The 21,147-nt window shown below is 43.9% G+C and overlaps 1 protein-coding gene across 7 annotated transcripts in view; it reads left to right on the plus strand.

Moving 5' to 3' along the window:
• The window catches only part of LOC110529530 (TGF-beta-activated kinase 1 and MAP3K7-binding protein 2), a 70,035-nt gene extending 48,938 nt beyond the window's left edge, over positions 1 to 21,097 (plus strand). For 2 of the 7 annotated variants that reach the window (XM_021611781.2, XM_036984923.1), the window contains exons 2-8: positions 5,148 to 5,346; positions 5,498 to 7,229; positions 11,734 to 11,894; positions 12,780 to 12,873; positions 13,658 to 13,753; positions 14,087 to 14,188; positions 18,603 to 21,097. In XM_021611781.2, coding sequence (XP_021467456.1) covers positions 5,245 to 5,346; positions 5,498 to 7,229; positions 11,734 to 11,894; positions 12,780 to 12,873; positions 13,658 to 13,753; positions 14,087 to 14,188; positions 18,603 to 18,742 — 2,427 coding nt within the window. In that variant the 5' untranslated portion in view covers positions 5,148 to 5,244 and the 3' untranslated portion in view covers positions 18,743 to 21,097. The remainder of the gene's footprint in view (positions 1 to 5,147; positions 5,347 to 5,497; positions 7,230 to 11,733; positions 11,895 to 12,779; positions 12,874 to 13,657; positions 13,754 to 14,086; positions 14,189 to 18,602) is intronic. The other 5 variants (XR_005052825.1, XM_036984922.1, XM_021611782.2 and 2 more) reach the window with 5 other exon arrangements.
• The last annotated feature ends 50 nt before the right edge of the window (positions 21,098 to 21,147 follow it).

The raw sequence follows: 21,147 nt of genomic DNA on the forward strand, positions 1-21,147 counted from the left end.
GATGTTATTTTAATGGACAAAAAAATTGCTTTTTAACTCCCTCAAAATATCAATAAACCCCTGTTCTTCAAAGGGAAATTGAACTGCTCTAGATATTTTTAATATGGGACCACCTGGTTGTGACTTACCCAAATGTGTAGATAATGTGCAATTAAAGTCACCTCCAACTCCACAATGTGTATTTGAATGCTCAGCAATCACTAAGAAACATCTATTCATAAATTGTGGGGAATCAGCGTTTAGTGCATACAAGTAAGCTAAAGTAAAAGGTATGCTAAATAATAGTAATTAAATAGTAACAAACCTACCCTCTGAATCAGTTACCTTCTTTTTCGATGTAAAAGACATCCTCTTATTAAGCAGTATACAAACACCATTTCTTTTGAGGAGTCTGACCTACCCATTCCCATTTAAGCTTTTTGTGCTCCTCATCTGATAAGTGGGTCTCCTGAAGGAGGGCAACGTCACAATCCATTTGTTTTTAGCTGTTTCAATATTGTTTTCCGTTGAATAACGTGGTTTAAGCCCTTCATGCAATCAATCAAAACGCTAAGTGGTTTCATTGTCCGTATAAAGAGTCAATATAAAACACTACAGACCTTGATTTGAATTGACCTTTCCCTTGTATCCATCTGCAGACAGATATGCTCCTTTGTTTTTCATGTCAATACAAAACACACACAGAAACACCAAGAACATCAACACAAAAATAAGTGTCTCCACTAGAACGAAGGGAGCCCGAACAGTGAAATTAAAAGTAGAACACATAAAACTGCCACATTCCTGGTTGGCAGATCTTGGTGGTGTGGTGTTCTTTAAACAAGGGGGGTACCTCACTAGACCAGTAGTGGGAAAATTGTGGAAACTAAGTGACATGTTGGCCTATAGTATATCAGATGTAATATTTATCACTTGATAATTTCACTTCAGCAACCTATTCGTTAAAGAGAAGCATGAACGCAAAAATAAATATGAAACCAAAAGGGGGAGGAGCCCATAACCAAACCCGCATGGATGAGGCATTCCCTGCACTCCATTATAAACTATGAAATATAGCCCCATAGCCTTTTAGGCAAATATTTTCAATAACCTACACTTGGGTAGTCTATATTTAATTGCCATAAAACAATGTTAAAAATGAATCATGTTTACTCTGTGGCCTACTAAAAGAGAAAGTGGGAATGAGGAAAGAAGGCTCTTCTGTTTGTTCCAGATGAAATCATTACCTTATCATCCTGACAAACTGGAACTCAAAGATTGATGAATTAGTCCAACAATAAGGTCCCAGTTATGATCATAAGACCAGGTAGTTTCCAGTCCTTAAGAAGGGCTCGCTTCAGGTATCAATGTGAACTGGACAATGTTCCACTGTAGATTTAGACTACTTCTTGTGTCTTGTTTTTTACTCCTTCTGGGCCCAAAAATTTGCCACATAGTCAGCTATTTTTTTTGACCCAGTCCTCGGGTCTGGAAGGTGGTGTAATCCCAATGGAGCGCAGGAAGGACTCGGCATCAAGTACAGAATCAAAGATGTGGGTCTTGCTCTCATGGGTGATGCGCAGCTTCGCAGGGTACATCAGAGAGTATATGATGTTTTTGGCTGCTAATTCTCTCGTGATCCCATCATAATCTTTTCTCTTCCCTAACAGCTCTAAAAAATAGTCATTGAAGATAGATATGCGCTTGTCCTTGTAGAATAGTTCTCACCTGGTTCTCGACAGCTAAATTATCTCCTATTTAGTTTTGAAGTTGAGAAGGAGCACGATGATAGCGCTGAGCCTCTGTGTGTCCTTCACTCCGGGCCTACTCTGGGCTGCAGGTGTGTCCTTCACTCCGGGCCTACTCTGGGCTGCAGGTGTGTCCTTCACTCCGGGCCTACTCTGGGCTGCAGGTGTGTCCTTCACTCCGGGCCTACTCTGGGCTGCAGGTGTGTCCTTCACTCCGGGCCTACTCTGGGCTGCAGGTGTGTCCTTCACTCCGGGCCTACTCTGGGCTTTAGGTGTGTCCTTCACTCCGGGCCTACTCTGGGCTGCAGGTGCCGTTTTGTGGGCCCTTTCTATGACCAAAGGTGTTGAAGCATCGATTTCCAAGACCTCCCTCAGCATCTTGTCCACAAATGTAGACATTTTCTGCCCCTTTCTGCATTGGTTTAGACCCCAAAAATGTGAATATTATTACGACATGAAAAGTCTCCCTTCTTTTGCAATTCCTTTTCCGGGCCCATCAGGTAGTTAATAGCCTGGTCTTGTTGTATTAGCTTTTCGTCATGTTCCTCATTTTTCTTTTCAATATGGGTCAACAGTTGATTATTTTGCTCTAGAGTAACCTTCAAGCTATCGATAGAGGTTTGCATTTTGCCAGGTGATGGGGTTGTTTCTCGTCGAAATAACTTATGTTCTGCCATGAGAGAAGAACCTCCGCCGTCTCTGTTTCGGCTGTGATGGCGGCCTCTACTACCTCGTGGAGTTGGGCTCAGTGAGCGACTTAAACACTGTGAATATATCAAATAAAATACATACGCCGAATACAACAGGTGTAGGTAGACTTTACAGTGAAAGGCTTACTTAAAAGCCCGTAACCAACAATGCAGTTTTAAGAAAAATAAGTGTTGAGAAAGTATTTACTAAAACAAACTGAAGTAAAAAATATATATAAAAAGAGTTAATAAATAAAATAGGAAAATAACGAATAATTAAAGAGCAACAATAAAATATCAGAGTTAATGTGCGGGGGCACAGAATAGTCAAGGTAATTGAGGTAATATGTACATGTAGGTACAGGTAAAGTGACTATGCATAGATAATAAACAGAGAGTAGCAGCAGTGTAAACATGGGGGTGGTGGGGAAGGGGGGGTCTATGCAAATAGTCCGGGTGGCCATTTGATTAGCTGTTCAGGAGTCTTACGACTTGGGGGTAGAAGCTGTTAAGAGCCTTTTGGACCTAGACTTGGCGCTCCGGTACCTCTTGCCGTGCGGTAGCAGAGAGAACAGTCTATGACTAGGGTGGCTGCAGTCTTTGGCTATTTTTAGGGCCTTCCTCTTGAGGGGGAATAGGCGTTGTCGTGCCCTCTTCACAACTGTCTTGGTGTGTTTGGACCATGGTAGTTTGTTGGTGTTGTGGACACAAAGGAACTTGAAGATCTCAACCTGCTCCACTACAGCCCTGTCGATGAGAATGGGGGGCGTGCTCAGCCGTACATTTCCTGTATTCCACAATCATCTTCTTTGTCTTGATCACATTGAGGGAGAGGTCTCTGACCTCCTCCCTATAGGCTGTCTCATCGCTGTCGGTGATCAGGCCTACCACTGTTATGTCATCATCAAAGTTAATGATGGTGTTGGAGTCGTGCTTGGCTATGCAGTCATGGGTGAACAGGGAGTACAGGAGTGGACTGAGCACGCACCCCTGAGGGGCCCCCGTGTTGACGATCAGCATGGCAGATGTGTTGTTACCTACCCTTACCACCTGGGGGCGGCCCGTCAGGAAGTCCAGGATCCAGTTGCAGAGGGAGGTGTTTGTGTGATGAGTGATGAGCTTTGAGGACACTATGGTGTTGAATGCTGAGCTGTAGTCAATTAATAGCATTCTCACGTAGGTGTTCCTTTTGTCCAGGTGGGAAAGGGCAGTGTGGAGTGCAATAGAGATTGCGTCATCTGTGGATCTGTTGGAGTGGTATGCAAATTGGAGTGGGTCTAGGGTTTCTGGGATAATGGTGTTGATGTGAGCCATGACCAGCCTTTCAAAGCACTTAATGGCTACAGACGTGAGTGCTACGGGTCGGTAGTCATTTAGACAGGTTACCTTGATGTTCTTGGGTACAGGGACTATGGTGGTCTGCTTGAAACATGTTGGTATTACAGACTTGGTCAGGGATAGGTTGAAAATGTCAGTGAAGACATTTGCCAGTTGGTCAGCGCAACCTCAGAGTACACGTCCTGGTAATCCGTCTGGCCCTGCGGCTTTGTGAATGTTGACTTTAAAAGGTCTTACATCGGTGATCACACAGTCGCCGGGAACAGCTGGTGCTCTCATGCATGCTTCAATGTTGCTTGCCTCGAAGCGAGCATAGTAGTAATTTACCTCTTCTGGTAGGCTTGTGTCACTGGGCAGCTCGCGACTGTGCTTCCCTTTGTAGTCCGTGAAAGCCCTGCCACATCCGACGAGCGTCGGAGCCGGTGTAGTACGATTTAATCTTAGTCCTGTATTGACACTTTGATGGTTTGTCATAGCGGAGTATCTTCTCTTTGATTCCGTTTTTCACTTGAATACTCATCCTCACTCATTGTAAAGTCAGATTTAGGTCAAGTATGTGCTTTTAACTCGTGAAGTTCAATTTAGGCCAAAATTGTCACAGAGCTTGATCAGCAATTCCGTGCTCTTGAAGGTCAGCATCACACTTTGTGGCCTTGCTTCTCCGTGCTCTGGCTGGTCTATCAGAAGTAAGGCAATGTTTCTGCTTGCCTCAAAGCTCCACTGTAGTGCTGGTATTGACTTTGAGGCTTAACTGATGATTATGTGCAGATTGCTGCAACACTGGGGACTACTGTTTGGGTCTTCTCTGTCCTTAATAATAGAATGTTGACGTTAAGATCGGTTTGAAAGGCTTTGCTTCCTCAATAGTCCAAGGTGGTTTCCTACTTTTTTATTAAGAGGCTTTTGGGGATGGGAAGGGCTGTGAAATGAATGCCTTTCATATATTACAAGGGTTTCTGAAATATTGTTTTGAAAGCTCACCACCATAATGAAATAGGCGACTTTAAAATGTCTGACGGGTGTTTATCACTAGTATGAAGTTTGAATAGGCTGCTATGTCCCCGGGCGCCGAAGATGTGGATGTCGGTTAAGGCAGCCCCCCGCACCTCTCTGATTCAGAGGGGTTGTGTTAAATGCGGAAGACACGTTTCAGTTGAAGGCATTCAGTTGTACAACTGACTAGGTATCCCCCCTTCCTCTTTCCTGTATGTGATCCCTGCTTTCCTGTCACTGCAACACGCATACGCCTACACAGACTGGTACACATACAGTACACACTGTCTCTTTACTGTGTTTAGATCAAGAGAGTATGAGAGTATGAGAGTATGAAACAGTGTGTGTGCGGGTTACAACTCTGGGTGCTAGCCTAAGCATCTCTGTGTTTGTTTTCCAGAAGATGCTCAAGCTGTGGCTGAGGTGCTGCCACCACTGAGGCATCGTCAGTGTGCTGAACGGAGCAAGCAGAGCAGTCTTGACCTGGCAATACACGAATGGCCCAGGGAAGCCACCAGATTGACATTCAGGTTTTGCACGACCTGCGCCAGAAGTTCCCTGAAGTTCCAGAGGGTGTTGTTTCCCAGTGTGTTCTGCATGTGAGTCTGGTGTCTCCTCATTTTCAATCCATTAGTTACAAATATATATATATATATATATATATATATATATATATATATATATATATATATATATAGTAACACCAGTTCTCATCACAAATGACTGATTTGAACCTTCTATTTTCCTCAGAATAACAACAATTTGGACGCCTGTTGTGAGTACCTGTCTCAAGTAAGCCCAGGCTACTTGTACAGCAAAGGAGGCAAACTCAACTACACTGACGACCCCAGCTTCATCAGGTTCCGGAATCCCATGACCCAGCTGAACCTGGGCCTGCAGTCTCAGTCTCAGAATGTGCATGCGACCCCGGGAAGGGACGGCCTGAGGATGAACGGCAGCAGGACACTGTCCCACAGTCTTAGCCTGAGTGACGGGCCCCTACAGACAGGACAGCCCCCGAATAGTGACTTCTTCCAGCAGGAGCCCCAGTCAGCCCCGGTGCAGGTGCCCGCCAGCCTCAATGTGTTTGGCGTGATGGAGCCCACGCGCAAGACCCAGCCGCCCCAGCACCTGGGACTCTACCAGCTGGGGGGGAAAGGACAATCCATGGGCCAACATGGCCAGCAGATGCCCCGCTTCAACCCCATCACCGTCACCCTGGCCCCCAACATCCAGACGGGTCGCAACACCCCCACCTCTTTGCACATACACGGCGGGCCCCATACACAGTCCGGCTTGAGCAGTCCACAGGGTAACTCTATCTACATAAGGCCTTACGTGACCCAGCCCAGCGGTACAACCCGGCAAAGCCAGCAGCAGCTTCAGCAGCAGGCAGGAAGGGCCCAGTACAGCCCCACCTCCCAACCCCAGCAGCAGATCTACCAGATCTCCCATCCCACCTCACTACCTGGCTCCTGGACAGGCCCTTCATCCCAGCAGCACCAGCACGGCTCCTCACATACCTCACAGCACCAGTCACAGGGCCACCAGACCTCCCATGTCTACATGCCCATCAGCTCCCCCACCAACCCACAGGCCCCCTCCTCTATCCTCCAGGCCCCCTCTGGAGGTCAGGGCTCCTCTTCTGGTGCCTCCTCCTCTGGCATGCCCTTAGGCATGTCCTCCTTCAGCCAGTACAACATCCAGAACATCTCCACCGGACCGCGCAAGAACCAGATAGAGATCAAACTTGAATCTCCTCAGAGGAGCAACTCCACCACGACCACGGCCATGCTGCGCACCAGCAGTGGCCCCCGCTCCAACTCCTCCACCTCCTCCTCCTGCCCCTCATCCTCCTCCTCTGTCGGGGCAGCACCTGGCCCAACCACCACCCCCCTGTCCATCGGAGGCCCAGGTCTGAGCCGCAGCCAGCCCACTGTTTACATCTCTGCCAGCCCGCCCACTGTTGCTGCTACCACCCCCTCTGAAGAGGCCAACATGTCCTCATCCGGCTCTCGCTCCCAGCCCAAGTTTTACATTACTGCTAATAACGATGACGGTGGGGGCAGAAACCCTCCAACTGTCTACATCTCTGCTCAACCACCTCCGCACGGGTCCCAGGGGCCCCGCAATATGGGGGGCCAGGTGAGCATGGGCCCCGCCTACATCCACCACCACCCACCCAAGTCCCGCGCGTCTATGGGAGGGGCAGGCACAGCCACCTCGCCCCGAGTGGTGGTCACCCAGCCCAACACCAAGTACACTTTCAAAATCACCGTGTCCCCCAACAAGCCCCCAGCAGTGTCCCCCGGCGTCGTGTCCCCCACCTTTGAGGCTACCAACCTCCTCAGCCTCCCCTCGGACCACCATTTTGTGGAGCCTGACCCACATCATCTCTCAGACCCACTGTCTGTACACAGGGAGAGGCCCAGCGAGCCACGCAGACTCAGCATGGGCTCAGATGACGCAGCATACACACAAGGTGAGACCAGATTAGGGTTCCTAAACTCTTTCATCTGTTAGTTGCTTTGCATTGTCGACGTTCACAGTATATGGAATTATATAAACACACCAGGATACAGTTCATTGTGCAATTCTTAGGCTGAACAACAGTATCCCTCAGTCACATGCAGATCAAGTTGTGCAACAAAAGTCAAGTGGCCAAAGAGATATAACATCCACTTACAAAGTATAATGGTTGAAAGAGGCTTCAGGAATTTTGAAGAGAGTAACTTGCCCTCATAACAATAAGGAATAGTATACACTTTTGTCCACCAGTAGTAAATGCTTTTTCCACTGCATTCTGCCAAGAAAGTCATTTGACTATTGCTTATCGTTTATGCCTTGTTTTAACTTGGATTTCCATATGATGACACTAATGCATTTTTAAAGCCAAATTGTGTAGACGCTGGTCTCATTAAATAGCCATCAGTCTTAAAACCCTGCTTCATCTAAGCCTGATTTGAGGGAGTAGATAGATACATTCTTAAAGGTGACTCGCATGGAGAGGGGTGTGATTGCAGCATGAGTCGGCTGCAATAATGCTGGATTTACACTGACAGCCCTTTGACTGCGGCAGTGTGAGTCAAATGTGTTGGAGCGCAGTGTTTCCTTTTTTGGACTTTTGACTGGATTACGTGCGAGTCAGTGCCTGTGGGTCTTGCTAGGCGCTCACTCATGCTGCTGTGACTACTGTGGGGCTTCTCTTCTCTCTCCACGGCCCTGAGCCTAGGTCTTCTGCCCCTTATCTTTCACTGCAGGCTGCCCTCTCCATGCATTCCTCTCTGGCTCACATGACATTCCCAGTTTGGCTTGGCCTGGTATTGTTTTTGTTCTTTACTTTGTTATTTCTGTTCATGGGGGGTAGTAGTTGTTGAGGTGAATGGTTTATGACATGTAGGCCTAGACTGTCACTGTATGTTACAATTAGAAAAGCAGGGACAGCTAATTTCCGCATAGCATGTAGCATTTTATGAATGCGTAATAAGACAATATAACACTTATGATGCGTTATAAGCAACATTTTCCCAGGATCAATGTTGACTCCCCCAAAATCCCTTTCTGAAGTAGGCCATGAAATGAAGAACAATTATGGAACTGTATGATTTTTACTCAATGTATGATTCTTACTCAGCCCACTGCACGGATATTTCGGATATTTCCGAAAGGGGAAATGCATTTAGCTATAGCGGTAAGCCTGTACTGTAAATTTGGTTGTCAACCTGGCCCTTCAGCTCTCAGTGATTGTCTAAGCCAGGGCTCTCCAGCCCTGTTCCTGTAGAGCTACCGTCCTGTAGGTTTTCACTCCAACCCTAATCTAGCACAACTAATTATATTAATTAGCTGGTTAATAAGCTGAATTAGGTTAGTTACAACTGGGGTTGGCGTGAAAACTCAACACTGACACAAATGACTGATGATTAGTTGAAAGAAATTGATAATAAGAAGATTGTGGGAGCTATATTGTTAGATTTCAGTTCAGCCTTTGATACTATTGACCGTAACCTGTTGTTGAGAAAACATATGTTTTATGGCTTTTCAATCTCTGCCATATCGTAGATTCAGAGCTATCTATCAAATAGAACAGAGGGTTTTCTTTAATGGAAGCTTCTCTAATGTCATACAAATAGGGTGTGGTGTACCCCAGGGTAGTTTTCTAGGCACCTTTACTTTTTTCTATTTTTTACCAATGACTGTACGTGTCAGCAACCACAGCTAATTAAGTTACTGAAACTCTTAAGGAGTTGTAGTCCGTTTTGGAATGGTTGGCCAGTAATAAACTGGTCCTGAACATCTCTAAAACTAAGAGCATTGTATTTGGTACAAATCATTCCCTAAGCTGTAGACCTCAGCTACATCTGTTAATGAATGGTGTGGCTGTTGAACAAGTTGAGGAGACTAAATTACTTGGTGTTACCTTAGATTGTAAACTGTCATGGTCAAAACATATGGATTCAATGGATGTAAAGATGGGGAGAGGTCTGTCCGTAATAAAGAGATGTTCAGCTTGTTTACACAACACTCCACGAAGCTAGTCCTGCAGGCTCTAGTTTTGTCTTATCTTGGTTATTGTCCAGCCATGTGGTCAAGTGCTGCTAAGAAAGACCTAGTTAAGCTGCAGCTGGCCCAGAACAGAGCGGCACATCTTGCTCTTCATTGTAATTAGTGGGCTAATACACAGTGCATTTGGAAAGTAGTCAGACCCCTTGACTTTTTCCAAATTGTGTTATGTTACAGCCTTATTCTAAAATGTATTAAATTGTTAGTTTTTTCCTCATCAAACAACACACAATACCCCATAATGACAAAGCAAAAACTGTTTTTTAGACATTTTAGAAAATTTATAAAGAAATATATATCTGAAATATCACATTTACACAAGTATTCAGACCCTTTAATCCATATTTTTTTGAAGCAACTTTGGCAACGATTACATCCTCGAGTCTTCTTGGTTATAACGCTACAAGCTTGGCACACCTGTATTTGTGGAGTTTCTCCCATTCTTCTCTGCTGATCCTCTCAAGCTCTGTCAGATTGGATTAGGTGCGTTGCTGCACAGCCATTTTCAGGTCTCCCCAGAGATGTTCGATCGGGTTCAAGTACGGGCTCTGGCTGGGCCACTCAAAGACATTCAGAGACTTGTACCTAAGCCACTCAGTTCCTGAGTGCTCTGGAGCAGTTTTTTTTTTATCAAGGATGCCTTTGTACTTTGCTCCGTTCATCTTTCCCTCGATCCTGACTAGTCTCCCAGTCCCTGCCAAACATCCCCACAGCATGGTGCAGCCACCACCATGCTTCACCGTAGGGATGGTGCCAGGTTTCCTCCAGATGTGACACTTGGCATTCAGGCCAAAGAGTTCAATATTGGTTTCATCAGACCAGAGAATCTTGTTTCTCATGGTCTGAGAGTCTTTAGAAGCTTTTTGGAAAACTCCAAGCGGGCTGTCATGTTCCTTTTACTGAGGAGTGGCATCCGTCTGGCCACTCTAACATAAAGGCCTGATTGGTGGAGTACTGCAGAGATTGTTGTCCTTCTGGAAGGTTCTCCCATCTCCACAGCGAAGGTCAAGTGCTCTAATAGAGTGACCATCAGGTTCTTGGTCACCTCCCTGACCGAGGCCCTTCTCCCCCGATTGCTCAGTTTGGCCTCTAGGAAGAGTCTTCTATTTAAGAATGATGGAGGCCACTGCTCTTGGGGACCTTCAATGCTGCAGAAATGCTTTGGTACCCTTCCCTGATCTGTGCCTCGACAATCCTGTCTTGGAGCTCTACGGACATTCCTTCGACCTCATGGCTTTGTTTTTGCTCTGACATCCACTGTCAACTGTGGGACCTTATATACACAGGTGTGTGCCTTTCCAAATCATGTCCACTCAATTGAATTTACCACAGGTGGACTCCAATCAAGTTGTAGAAACATCTCAAGAATTATAAATGGAAACAGGATGCACCTGAGCTCAATTTCGAGTCTCATAGCAAAGGGTCTGAATATTTTAGAATAAGGCTGTAACGTAACATAATGTGGAAAAGGTCAAGGGGTCTGAATACTTTCCGAAGTCACTGTAAATACTATGCATGCCAGTCTTTCTTGGCTAAAAGTTAAGGAGATTCTGACTGCATCACTTCTTTTCATAAGAAACATTCACGTGTTGAAAATTCCAAGTTGTTTGCTTAGTCAACTTACACACAGCTCTGACACCCACACACTTATCCCACCAGACATGCCACCCGGGTCTTTTCATAGTCTCAAAAATCCAGAAAAAATGATAGAAAGTGTACAGTATTAAATAGAGCCATTATTGCATGGAACTCCCTTCCACCTCATATTGCTGAAATAAACAGCAAGCCTGGTTAAAAAAAACAGACAAAACAACACCTCACGGCACAAGGCCATCTTTTGTGTGTATGTATTGATATGTAGGCTATGTGTGCCATTTTTAGATGTATGTAGTTCTGTCCTGAAGCTGTTCCTGTCTATTAATCTTGTGTATTATGTTATGTTTAATGTTCTGTGTGGAGCCCATGAAGAGTAGCTGTGGCTTTCACAACCTAATAAAATACCAAAAACCTACAGGAGGGTAGCTCTCCAGGAACAGGGTTGGAGTTAAAACCTACAGGAGGGTATCTCTCCAGGAACAGGGTTGGAGTTAAAACCTACAGGAGGGTAGCTCTCCAGAACAGGGTTGGAGTTAAAACCTACAGGAGGGTAGCTCTCCAGGGAACAGGGTTGGAGTTAAAACCTACAGGAGGGTAGCTCTCCAGGAACAGGGTTGGAGTTAAAACCTACAGGAGGGTAGCTCTCCAGGAACAGGGTTGGAGTTAAAACCTACAGGAGGGTAGATCTCCAGGAACAGGGTTGGAGTTAAAACCTACAGGAGGGTAGCTCTCCAGGAACAGGGTTGGAGAGCACTGGTCTAAGCCATCAAAGCCATCAGTCTGCCCCCATGTCAGTTGTTTTGTGTTAATGTGTACTATGTATCTTGCAGCCCTGTTGGTTCACCAGAAGGCCCGCATGGACCGGCTGTGGCATGAGCTGGAGCTGAAGAAGAAGAAGCTAGAGAAGCTAAAAGAGGAAGTCAACGAGATGGAGAACGATCTGACCAGGAGACGGCTAGAACGATCCAACTCCCAGTCCCAAATCCCCTCGGTAAGTCCCCACAGACGCTACTCTCCTAGCTACTGTCACAGGAGGTTGGTGGCACTTTAATTGGTGAAGACGGGCTTGTGGTAAGGACTGGAGCAGAATCAGTGGAGTGGTATCAAATACATCAAACACATGGTTCCCAGGTATTTAATTCCAATCCATTTGCTCAGTTCCGTCCATTATTATGAGCCGTCCTCCCCTCAGCATCCTCCTGTGCTGTATTCATGTGTTTAGTTTGGTCACCTTTGTTTACTACAGATTTAACTGCATATTATCTTCATAGATATCCGACTTGATAAGAAATGACTTCAAATGGGTACGGCATGTTTGAGATGTTGCTCAGTCTTAGTAGATCCATGGCAATTTGACTTCATAACTCACTCCTAAGTCACATAGTGTATTTACTGTATGTTTCGAAGGAATCCATGATTCAAAACGCACACACACTTCCATGTTTTCACCCAACATTACATTAAGCGTGCAGCTGTGAGTTTGTTGAAATATATCAGAATGCAAAATCAAGTGGTGCTTTGAGTTTTCGGTTTTTGTCAGCTATCAGTGTGTTAGTCAGGAGAGGAAAAAGGGGACATGGAAGGTCAAGTTAAAGGCCTGGAGTTCAGCTCAGTAGCTCTTGAGTTGTGTATTCTGTGTATTCACTAGGCCAGAGAGATCTGGAGAGAACTCTCCTTCTGCGGTGTTAGCCCACTTGGCTCCCTGCACCTCCATTGACGTAATATAGGCTAGGCTTGTGTTGTGTGTCAGTACTGTACAGCTTGTGCCTAGGCTGTCACTCTCTCTACTCCTCCACTGTGTCTCTTCAGCAGACAGTGCTGCCTGTCTGTCTGTAAATGGTGGTTTATATGAACCTGATTCATTCTCTCTTATCAGATTGAGGAAATGCAGCAGTTGCGATGCAACAACAGGATACTGCAGATCGACATTGACTGCTTAACTAAAGAAATCGATCTCCTTCAAACAAAAGGTAGGAGGCTCATTTGGTTTGCTGGGTGTGCTTGTCAGTGTTGTGATGAATGAAACACCAGCTCTCTGTGTGTGATGTGCATACATGTGCTTGTACGTCCAGTGTGTTTATGGTGTACTGTGGTGTTTCAACATGCAGTCTTTTGCAATGCAAGGAAGGTTCAGGTTCAGCCTGGTGCTCATTTCATGTTTAGTAGTGTTTGTGTATTCTGTAATGGGGAGCGTACTGCGTAGCAGAGCGAGGCAGAGAGGGGGAAATGACCTGTGGAGTGTACAGTACAGCTGTAGTAGTAGCAGTAGGTCTGCATCTGCCAGGCCTAGTCTGGTCACATCCCCTCGGCACACGCAGTCAAGGTGCTGCCATTGTAATGTTAACCACCAGTTGTTTCCTGAATTGCATCCTGTTGCTAGTTGGTAACACGTGATTTATAGGCTCCCTGGCAGCTCTCCACGGTTGACAGGATGAATACACCAGCTTGCACAGTCACACAGGTGAAATACGGAGAAACAAAAGTGGCTCAGAAATGAATATGGCCTCTTACTGAAGCCAACAGACAAATATGTTAGGAGTAAAGTGTTATGGGTTTGTTTTCTAAGTTTAGTTGTTTTTGTGATATAGGCCAAAACTTAAGGTGTTTGACTGCAGTGTTTTACTTGGGTCATATGTGTGACTGTTGTATGTATGTTCATATGCTATACTGATGCTCACTATTTCAATTTAGCTTAGGATGGCTTTGGTGCAGTCTCTGTCCTGTATTGCAATCCCTTGTTTCGGTTTGTTGCAGGACCACACTTTAATCCCAGCGCCATTCATAACTTCTATGACAACATTGGATTCCTAGGTCCTGTCCCACCCAAACCCAAAGGTACTTTATCTGTTGGTAAGTTTAGAAAAGGTTGCATGGTTGCCTCTGGACAACCAGACCCTCTTCTGCTTCCACTACCATCTGTCATTTTAAACTTTGTTATAAATTCATATCTATTAGTACTTGGGCTTTAGATCGGTACTTGTGATGGTTTCTAACAGGTATTTATTTCTATCCTGGTCAATTCTCATTACATCATGTATTCTTTCATCCTAACTGTTTTCATGTCTGTTAGGGTTTTCATTCATAAATGCTGTATTTTTCTGCATCTGTCATCTTTGTTTCCCTGCCATTTCTCTCCTCAATCTCTTCCTTCCTTCCATTCATCCTGTGCTTGGGACCTGTCAGAGCCAGAGGGCCTGGGGAAAGACAGGAGAACATTTAATGTCACCTCCACCCTAACCATGGAACCCTCCTCTGCCCCTCCTCCCCCTGCTGCTCTCCCTCTGGGTTGGTACCTGTCACTCTGTCTGTCTTTCAGTCTGTCTGCCTGTCCCTCTGTCTACCTGTCACTCTGTCTGTCACTCTGTCTGCCTGTCCCTCTGTCTGTCTGTCTGTCTGTCCCTCTGTCTGTCTGTCCCTCTGTGTCTGTCACTCTGTCTGTCTGTCTGCCTGTCCATCTGTCTGTCTGTCTGCCTGTCCCTCTGTCTGTCTGCCTGTCCCTCTGTCTGTCTGCCTGCCCCTCTGTCTGTCTGCCTGTCCCTCTGTCTATCCCTCTGGGTTGGTACCTGTATCTCAGTCTGTTTTTCTGTCTGTCTTGTCTGTTTGTCCCTCTGTCTGCCTGTCCTTCTGTCTGCCTGTCGCTCTGTCTGCCTGTCCCTCTGTCTGTCTGCCTGTCCCTCTGTATCCCTCTGGGTTGGTACCTGTATCTCTGTCTGTTTTTCTGTCTGTCTTGTCTGTTTGTCTCTCTGTCTGTTTTTCTGTCTGTCTTATCTGCCTGTCCCTCTGTATTTCCTTCTGTCCCTCTGTCTGTCCCTCTGGGTTGGTACCTGTAGCTGTCTGTCTGTCTCTTTGTATGTCTGTCTAGCTGTCTGTCTTTCTGCCTGTCATCTGTCTTTCTGCCTGTTCCTCTGTCTGTATGTCCCTCTGGGTTGGTACCTGTAGCTTTGTCTATCCGTCTGTATATCCATGTGTCTGTCCCAGTTGTCCAACATCTCCTTTTCCTCCTTCATACTGTGTAGGCCCTGTGTTCTTCCCATCCACAAAGGTGGTGATCCCTGACATCTTAATAATTATCACCCAATCTCAAAACTTGAGATTGTTCAGCGAAAATATTAGAACTCTTGGTAAATTCTCAGCTGTGGTCCTTTTTAGACAATTGTATTCTGAATTCTCACCAGTCAGGCTTTAGGCCAGGACACTGCACCATCTCGGCTGCTTCTCTAGTCATAAAGGACATACAGTGCCTTCAGAAAGTATTCATACCCTTCACTTATTCTACATTTTGTTGTGTTATAGCCTGAATTCAAAATGGATTAAATTGATTGTTTTTCTGACCCATCTACACACATTACTCCATGATGACAAAGCAAAACATGTTTTAAGAATATTTTTCACATTTATTGAAAATGAGATACAGAAATATCTAATTTAACTCACTCGGTAAGTATTCACACCCCTGAGTCAATACATGTTAGAATAACCTTTGGCTGTGAGTCTTTCTGGGTAAGTCTCTAAGAGCTTTACACACCTGGATTGTACAATATTTGCACATTATTATTTTTACAATTCTTCAAGCTCTGTCAAGTTGGTTGTTGATCATTGCTAGAGACATTTTCAAGTCTTGCCAGCGATTTTCAAGCTGATTTAAGACAACACTTTAACTAGACAACTCAGGAACATTCAATGTCATCTTGGTAAGCAACTCCAGTGTATATATGACCTTGTGTTTTACATTATTGTCCTGCTGAAAGGTGAATTTGTCTCCCAGTGTCTGTTGGAAAGCAGACTGAACCAGGTTTTCCTCTAGGATTTTGCCTGTGCTCAGCTCTATTTTTGTTTCTTTTTATCCTAAAAAACTCCCTAGTCCTTGCCATTGAGAAGCATACCCATAACATGACGCAACACCACACTGTTTGAAAATATGAAGAGTGAATTTGTCCCAAACAAAATGCTTTATATTCAGGAAATAAAGTTCATTTCTTTGCCACATTTTTTGCAGTTTTACTTTAGTGTCTTATTGCAAACAGGATGCATGTTGATAGAATATTTGTTATTCTATAAAGGCTTCCTTCTTTTCACTCTGTCATTTAGGTTAGTATTGTGGAGTAACTACAATGTTGTTGATCCATCCTCAGTTTTCTCCCATCACAGCCAGTAAACTGTGTAACTGTTTTAAAGTTACCATTGGCCTCATGATGAAATCCCTGAGTGGTTGTAGTGACTGGGTGTATTGATACACCGCGCAAAGTGTAATTAATAACTTCACTATGCTTAAAGGGATATTAAATATCTGCTTTTTTTATTACGACCCATCTACCAAATAGGTGCCCTTCTTTGCGAGGCATTGGAAAACCTCCCTGGTCTTTGTGGTTAAATCTGTGTTTGAGACTCAATGCTCGACTGAGGAACCTTACAGATAATTGTATGAGTAGGGTACAGAGATGAGGTAGTTATTCAAAATCATGTTAAACACTATTATTGCACACAGAGTCCATGCAACTGATGTGACTTGTTAAGCACATTTTTACTCCTGAACTTAATTAGGCTTCTCATAACATTTTCTTTTTTAATTAGTTTGTAAACATTTCTAAAAACATATTTCCACATTGATTTTATGGGGCATTGTGTGTAGGCCAGTGACACAAAATCAACATTGAATCCATTTTAAAGTCAGGCTGTAACACAACAAAATGTGGAAAAAGTCAAGGGGTGTGAATACTTTCTGAAGGCACTGCAGTTAACGCACTAGACAGGAAACAGCACGGCGCTGCGCTTTATATTGATCTGTCCAAAGCATTCAATATGGTTAATCATGCACTCCTGCTATGGAGGCGATCTGAAATTGGTCTTGACCAAGCAGCTGGTTAAACAACTACCTGCACGACAGAAGTCTATGTATATCTGCTGATGGAGTTCAGTTTAATTAACATAACCAAAGGAGTGCCACAAGGCTCAATACAAGGCCCTTTACTGTTCACTATTTACATTAGTACTGTTGGTTTGTCCCTGAATAATAATTAATGGGGCCTACATCTATGCAGATGACACAGTAATACAGTAATATTCCTGTGCCCCCTCAGTGCAGCAGGCAATTCACAACCTTCAGCTTGGCTTTGATTCAATTCAAGAGTCGCTCACCTATCTTCAATCAGTGATAAATGTTGATAAAAATAGTTTATGTTGTTCTCCAGGTAAAATTGACCAGAAAGACCTGCTTATCTGCACCTTGAAGGGAGCCCAAATTGAGCAAGTCCCTCATAATAAGTATTTAGAGGTGGATGCTGGTGGGAGGAGCTATTGGAAGATGGGCTCATTGTAATGGTTGGAATGGAATGAATGGAACGGTGTAAAGCATGCGGTTTCCATATGTTTGATGTGTTTGATACCGTTCCAACCATTACAATGAGCCTGTTCTCCTATAGCTCCTCCCACCAGTCTCCGCTGGTATTTAGGTATTTGGGTTGATGATAAGCTGTCCTTTAAAACACATATTTAAAAACGGACAAAGAAGCAGAGACTTAAGATTGGTTTCCTTCATAGAAAAAAATCTTGCCTTACTTTTGAAAATGAGAGGAAGATTGTTCAAGCATCCCTCCTAGTACTGACTATGATGATATAATCTACATGCACCCAGCAGCCTCTGTTTTAAAACCTTTAGATTCAGTCTATCACTGGAGGCAATTTTCGTACACATCATTGCCTTTTATATAGTTCTGTTGGCTGTGAGTCTCTGACTACCAGAAGGGCACAACATTGGCTGCTATTTGTATATAAAGCAGTTCTCGAGAAACTCCCATACTACCTCACCTCACTTCTAAATTGGAAATCCAGCCAACATCAGACTCAAGACTGACATCAGACTCATCGCTCTCAAGACTGACTGGTTCTAGAAGATTCGCAGATCTCCATAGAGTTCAGGAAGATTGCTTTTAGTAATTGTGCCCCTGTAGCATGGAATGACCGGCAGGCCACTTTGATGCTTGACTCGCTGGTCTCGAATGGTCAGTTCAGGACTTTGAGGAGGAATGTGCTGAAGGAGAACTGCACTTGTTTTGATTGAGGTGTAATTGTACATTTTTAGTGTTGTATTGAGATGGATCATGTTGGTTTATTGTTCCCAGGGCCCTTGTAAATGAGACTCTGGTCTCAATGGGTTTCCCCTGATTAATAAAGGTCAAATACTAAATGTTTATCAAAGCCACCTTTGCACACCTTTTCCTAACAATCTTACAACAGATGACCTTCACATACAATGTTGCCATTTCACACAAAGAAAGCACCATTGACATTTGTTGATGAGAGGTTTGCATGTTGTTGCTTTTTTAACATTTGAAAGGATTCTCCTAGCACTCTGATACTTCCTTAGCATTAAGTGTTTTCTTGTGCAAGACACATCCTGGAGAGTGAAAGAACCAGAGTGATTCACCAACTACCAACAACTGCCAATTCAACCCATCAGTGGTGCAAGTACAATATTCCAGTTTTATTGCAGAAACCAAAAACAGCACTGTATATGGTGATAGCTAGATACACCCCTAATATTCAAGGGTATAATTTGAAGGAACAACCCTTGACAGTCTGACCCCATTTTGATTGATGTTCTACAGCTGACTGTGTGTCTGTGTGTTTATCTCTGGAGTCTGTTGGGTGACTAACTCCTCTCCGTCTACCGCTCTCTCTTTCCTTCCCTCCCTCCATCCAGAGTCGAGCAGTAAGAGCGTTAAGACTGTAGCAGACCAGGAGGAAGACGAGGGGACGCAGTGGAGCTGCACGGCCTGCACCTTCCTCAACCACCCCGCCCTCAACCGCTGTGAACAGTGCGAGTTCCCACGGCACTTCTGAGCCACAAAGACGCCAACAATACCAACAACCTGCATCACTTTTCAATGCGAATCAAGGAAACTACATTAGAAAAGACGTTTTTTTTCCCTTCTTTTTCTAGTGGTAAGAAAATGAATGGACAGGGGTTTGTAGTTTTTTCCATTTTGGGACTGTTTCTTTCCCCCCTCCTCCAAGGTTTGTAGTTTTTTTTCCATTTTGGGACTGTTTCTTTCCCCCCTCCTCCAAGGTTTGTAGTTTTTTTTCAATTTTGGGACTGTTTCTTTCCCCCCTCCTCCAAGGTTTGTAGTTTTTTCCATTTTGGGACTGTTTCTTTCCCCCCTCCTCCAAGGTTTGTAGTTTTTTTTCCATTTTGGGACTGTTTCTTTCCCCCCTCCTCCAAGGTTTGTAGTTTTTTCCATTTTGGGACTGTTTCTTTCCCCCCTCCTCCAAGGTTTGTAGTTTTTTCCATTTTGGGACTGTTTCTTTCCCCCCTCCTCCAAGGTTTGTAGAATGCTATCCACTGAAGGCTTGACTGGATAGTGTTTACAGGTTGTGTTACTTTACTAAGCCAGCAGAGTTGGATGATACCTCACCTTGGAGTCTCTGCATGCGTGGGGTCACCCCCCTCTCCCTCCTCCTGCTCAACGCTCGGCAGGCGACTTTACCCCTGGGGGTGCCTCGCCTTTTCCATATACAGTATTAACAAGTTGTCCTGCAGTGTGTTGGCACACACAAACACGTGTATGGGTGCCAACGTGCATTTGCTGATTTTTTTCTTCTGTGATTCTAATCAGGAATGGGAACTTTGGTCAGCCGTCACCTCACACCTGAAGGGAAAACTAACAGACTACTTGTTGACAATTTGTTTGGTTGCTGTTTCTAGAGGATGACAGGGGGAAACTTACTGCCACCAAAACTTTTCTCTCGTCTTCTGTAATGTCCCTTATCAATCTGCGTCTCTTCAATCTAGAGTAAAAAGAACGGAAACTCAATTGCATGCTTTATGTGTACAGTACATGGAGGGAGGAAATACCATTGTGCTTTTTACTGTACATCATTTATGAATGTGCCTTAAATGCCTTCTTCCTCACTATGAATCACTTGTATTTCCTGTAAGTATAGCTTTATAGACTTTATTTACTTTGTTTTGTCTTGTTTTGTTTCCATTTTCTTTCAAACCAATAAGTACGGTGTCCCTTTTAAGCTTTTTACTTGATTTCTGTGAGAATTGAAGCATTGTGGGAAAAAAGAGGCGCAGTTGAATGAAAACTATGCAGTCATGAAGCTTCTTCTGCTCAGTCTGTCGTTCATCGCTTGTGTATATGCTGAATTCCCTGTGTACGATCTGCAGATGCAGCAAAGTCAAAAGAAAGATGGAGGAGTTTTTTTTTTAGGATGCAAGAGCTCTTGGACAGGTGAAAAAAGCTCATAAGCAGAATGACAAACTGCCATCTTATCTGACAACTGGAATGTAGGTTTAATATTTGGGGACTTTTACACCTCAGTGCCAAGAGATGCATGAATTTTACAGTTCACCTAAAACTTGCATCAGAATAGAAGCTTTCGAGTCGGATGAAAGAAAGACGGACTTTGGTAATTGCATTAAGGTGTTAAGGCCCTTGTACAGCTTGGTGGAAGGCGACTGTTTCCTGAGGGCTTTCAGAATCAAAATATTTTGCTATGCAGTATAAATTGGGTAAGTGTTCCAAATGAATATGTTTTAAAGTATTCCTCTTTCAAATCAGCAGATATTTATATAGGTATGTGCTTTACCGTATCTACCCCTGGCCAGAAGTTTAGAATATCTCCTCTAATAAAAGACAATAAGGACAGTGCCATTGTTATATTTCCAATAAAGTGAGACAAAATAGTGTCTGTCCTCATTGTATAATCATGTTTTTATTTGGTTAAATTTGTCCTGTGAAGCTTTTTTTTTATGAGGATAGTTTAAAAGTTTACCATTTTAATGATTTTACCTTAATTGTGGAATGGGTTATTATTGTTTGTTTTTCACGTTGTGAAATGCTGCCACACATTACTGCCTTAGAATGGCATTTGTATTGACAATCTATGCAGTCACAAATTAAGATGTCTTTTTTTTTTTTTTTACCAAGCTTAGTATTGTCAAAAACTGATTCGGTAGAAGCCAAATTCTTAGTTGTCTCTTAAGCACTTATAACATTTTTTTCTGTAAAAACCCCAAAGAAACTAATTGTTCAGCTTTATCTGCAGCTCGGTGTGAAGTCGGTTAATACATGTTTTATTCATAAAGAAAACTCATTTGGACAACTAAAGTGTTTTTTTGATTTTAGCTGGGAAAACTGTCTTTGTAACAGATAAGTTATTTGTAAAAATAAAAAAAAATCTATTCTGAAATTCTGGATTTCTTACTAGATATTCCACATTTAGATTCCATTCCATTGGTT

This window comes from Oncorhynchus mykiss, chromosome 8, assembly GCF_013265735.2.
Source record: "Oncorhynchus mykiss isolate Arlee chromosome 8, USDA_OmykA_1.1, whole genome shotgun sequence".
Taxonomy (NCBI): Eukaryota; Metazoa; Chordata; class Actinopteri; order Salmoniformes; family Salmonidae; genus Oncorhynchus; species Oncorhynchus mykiss.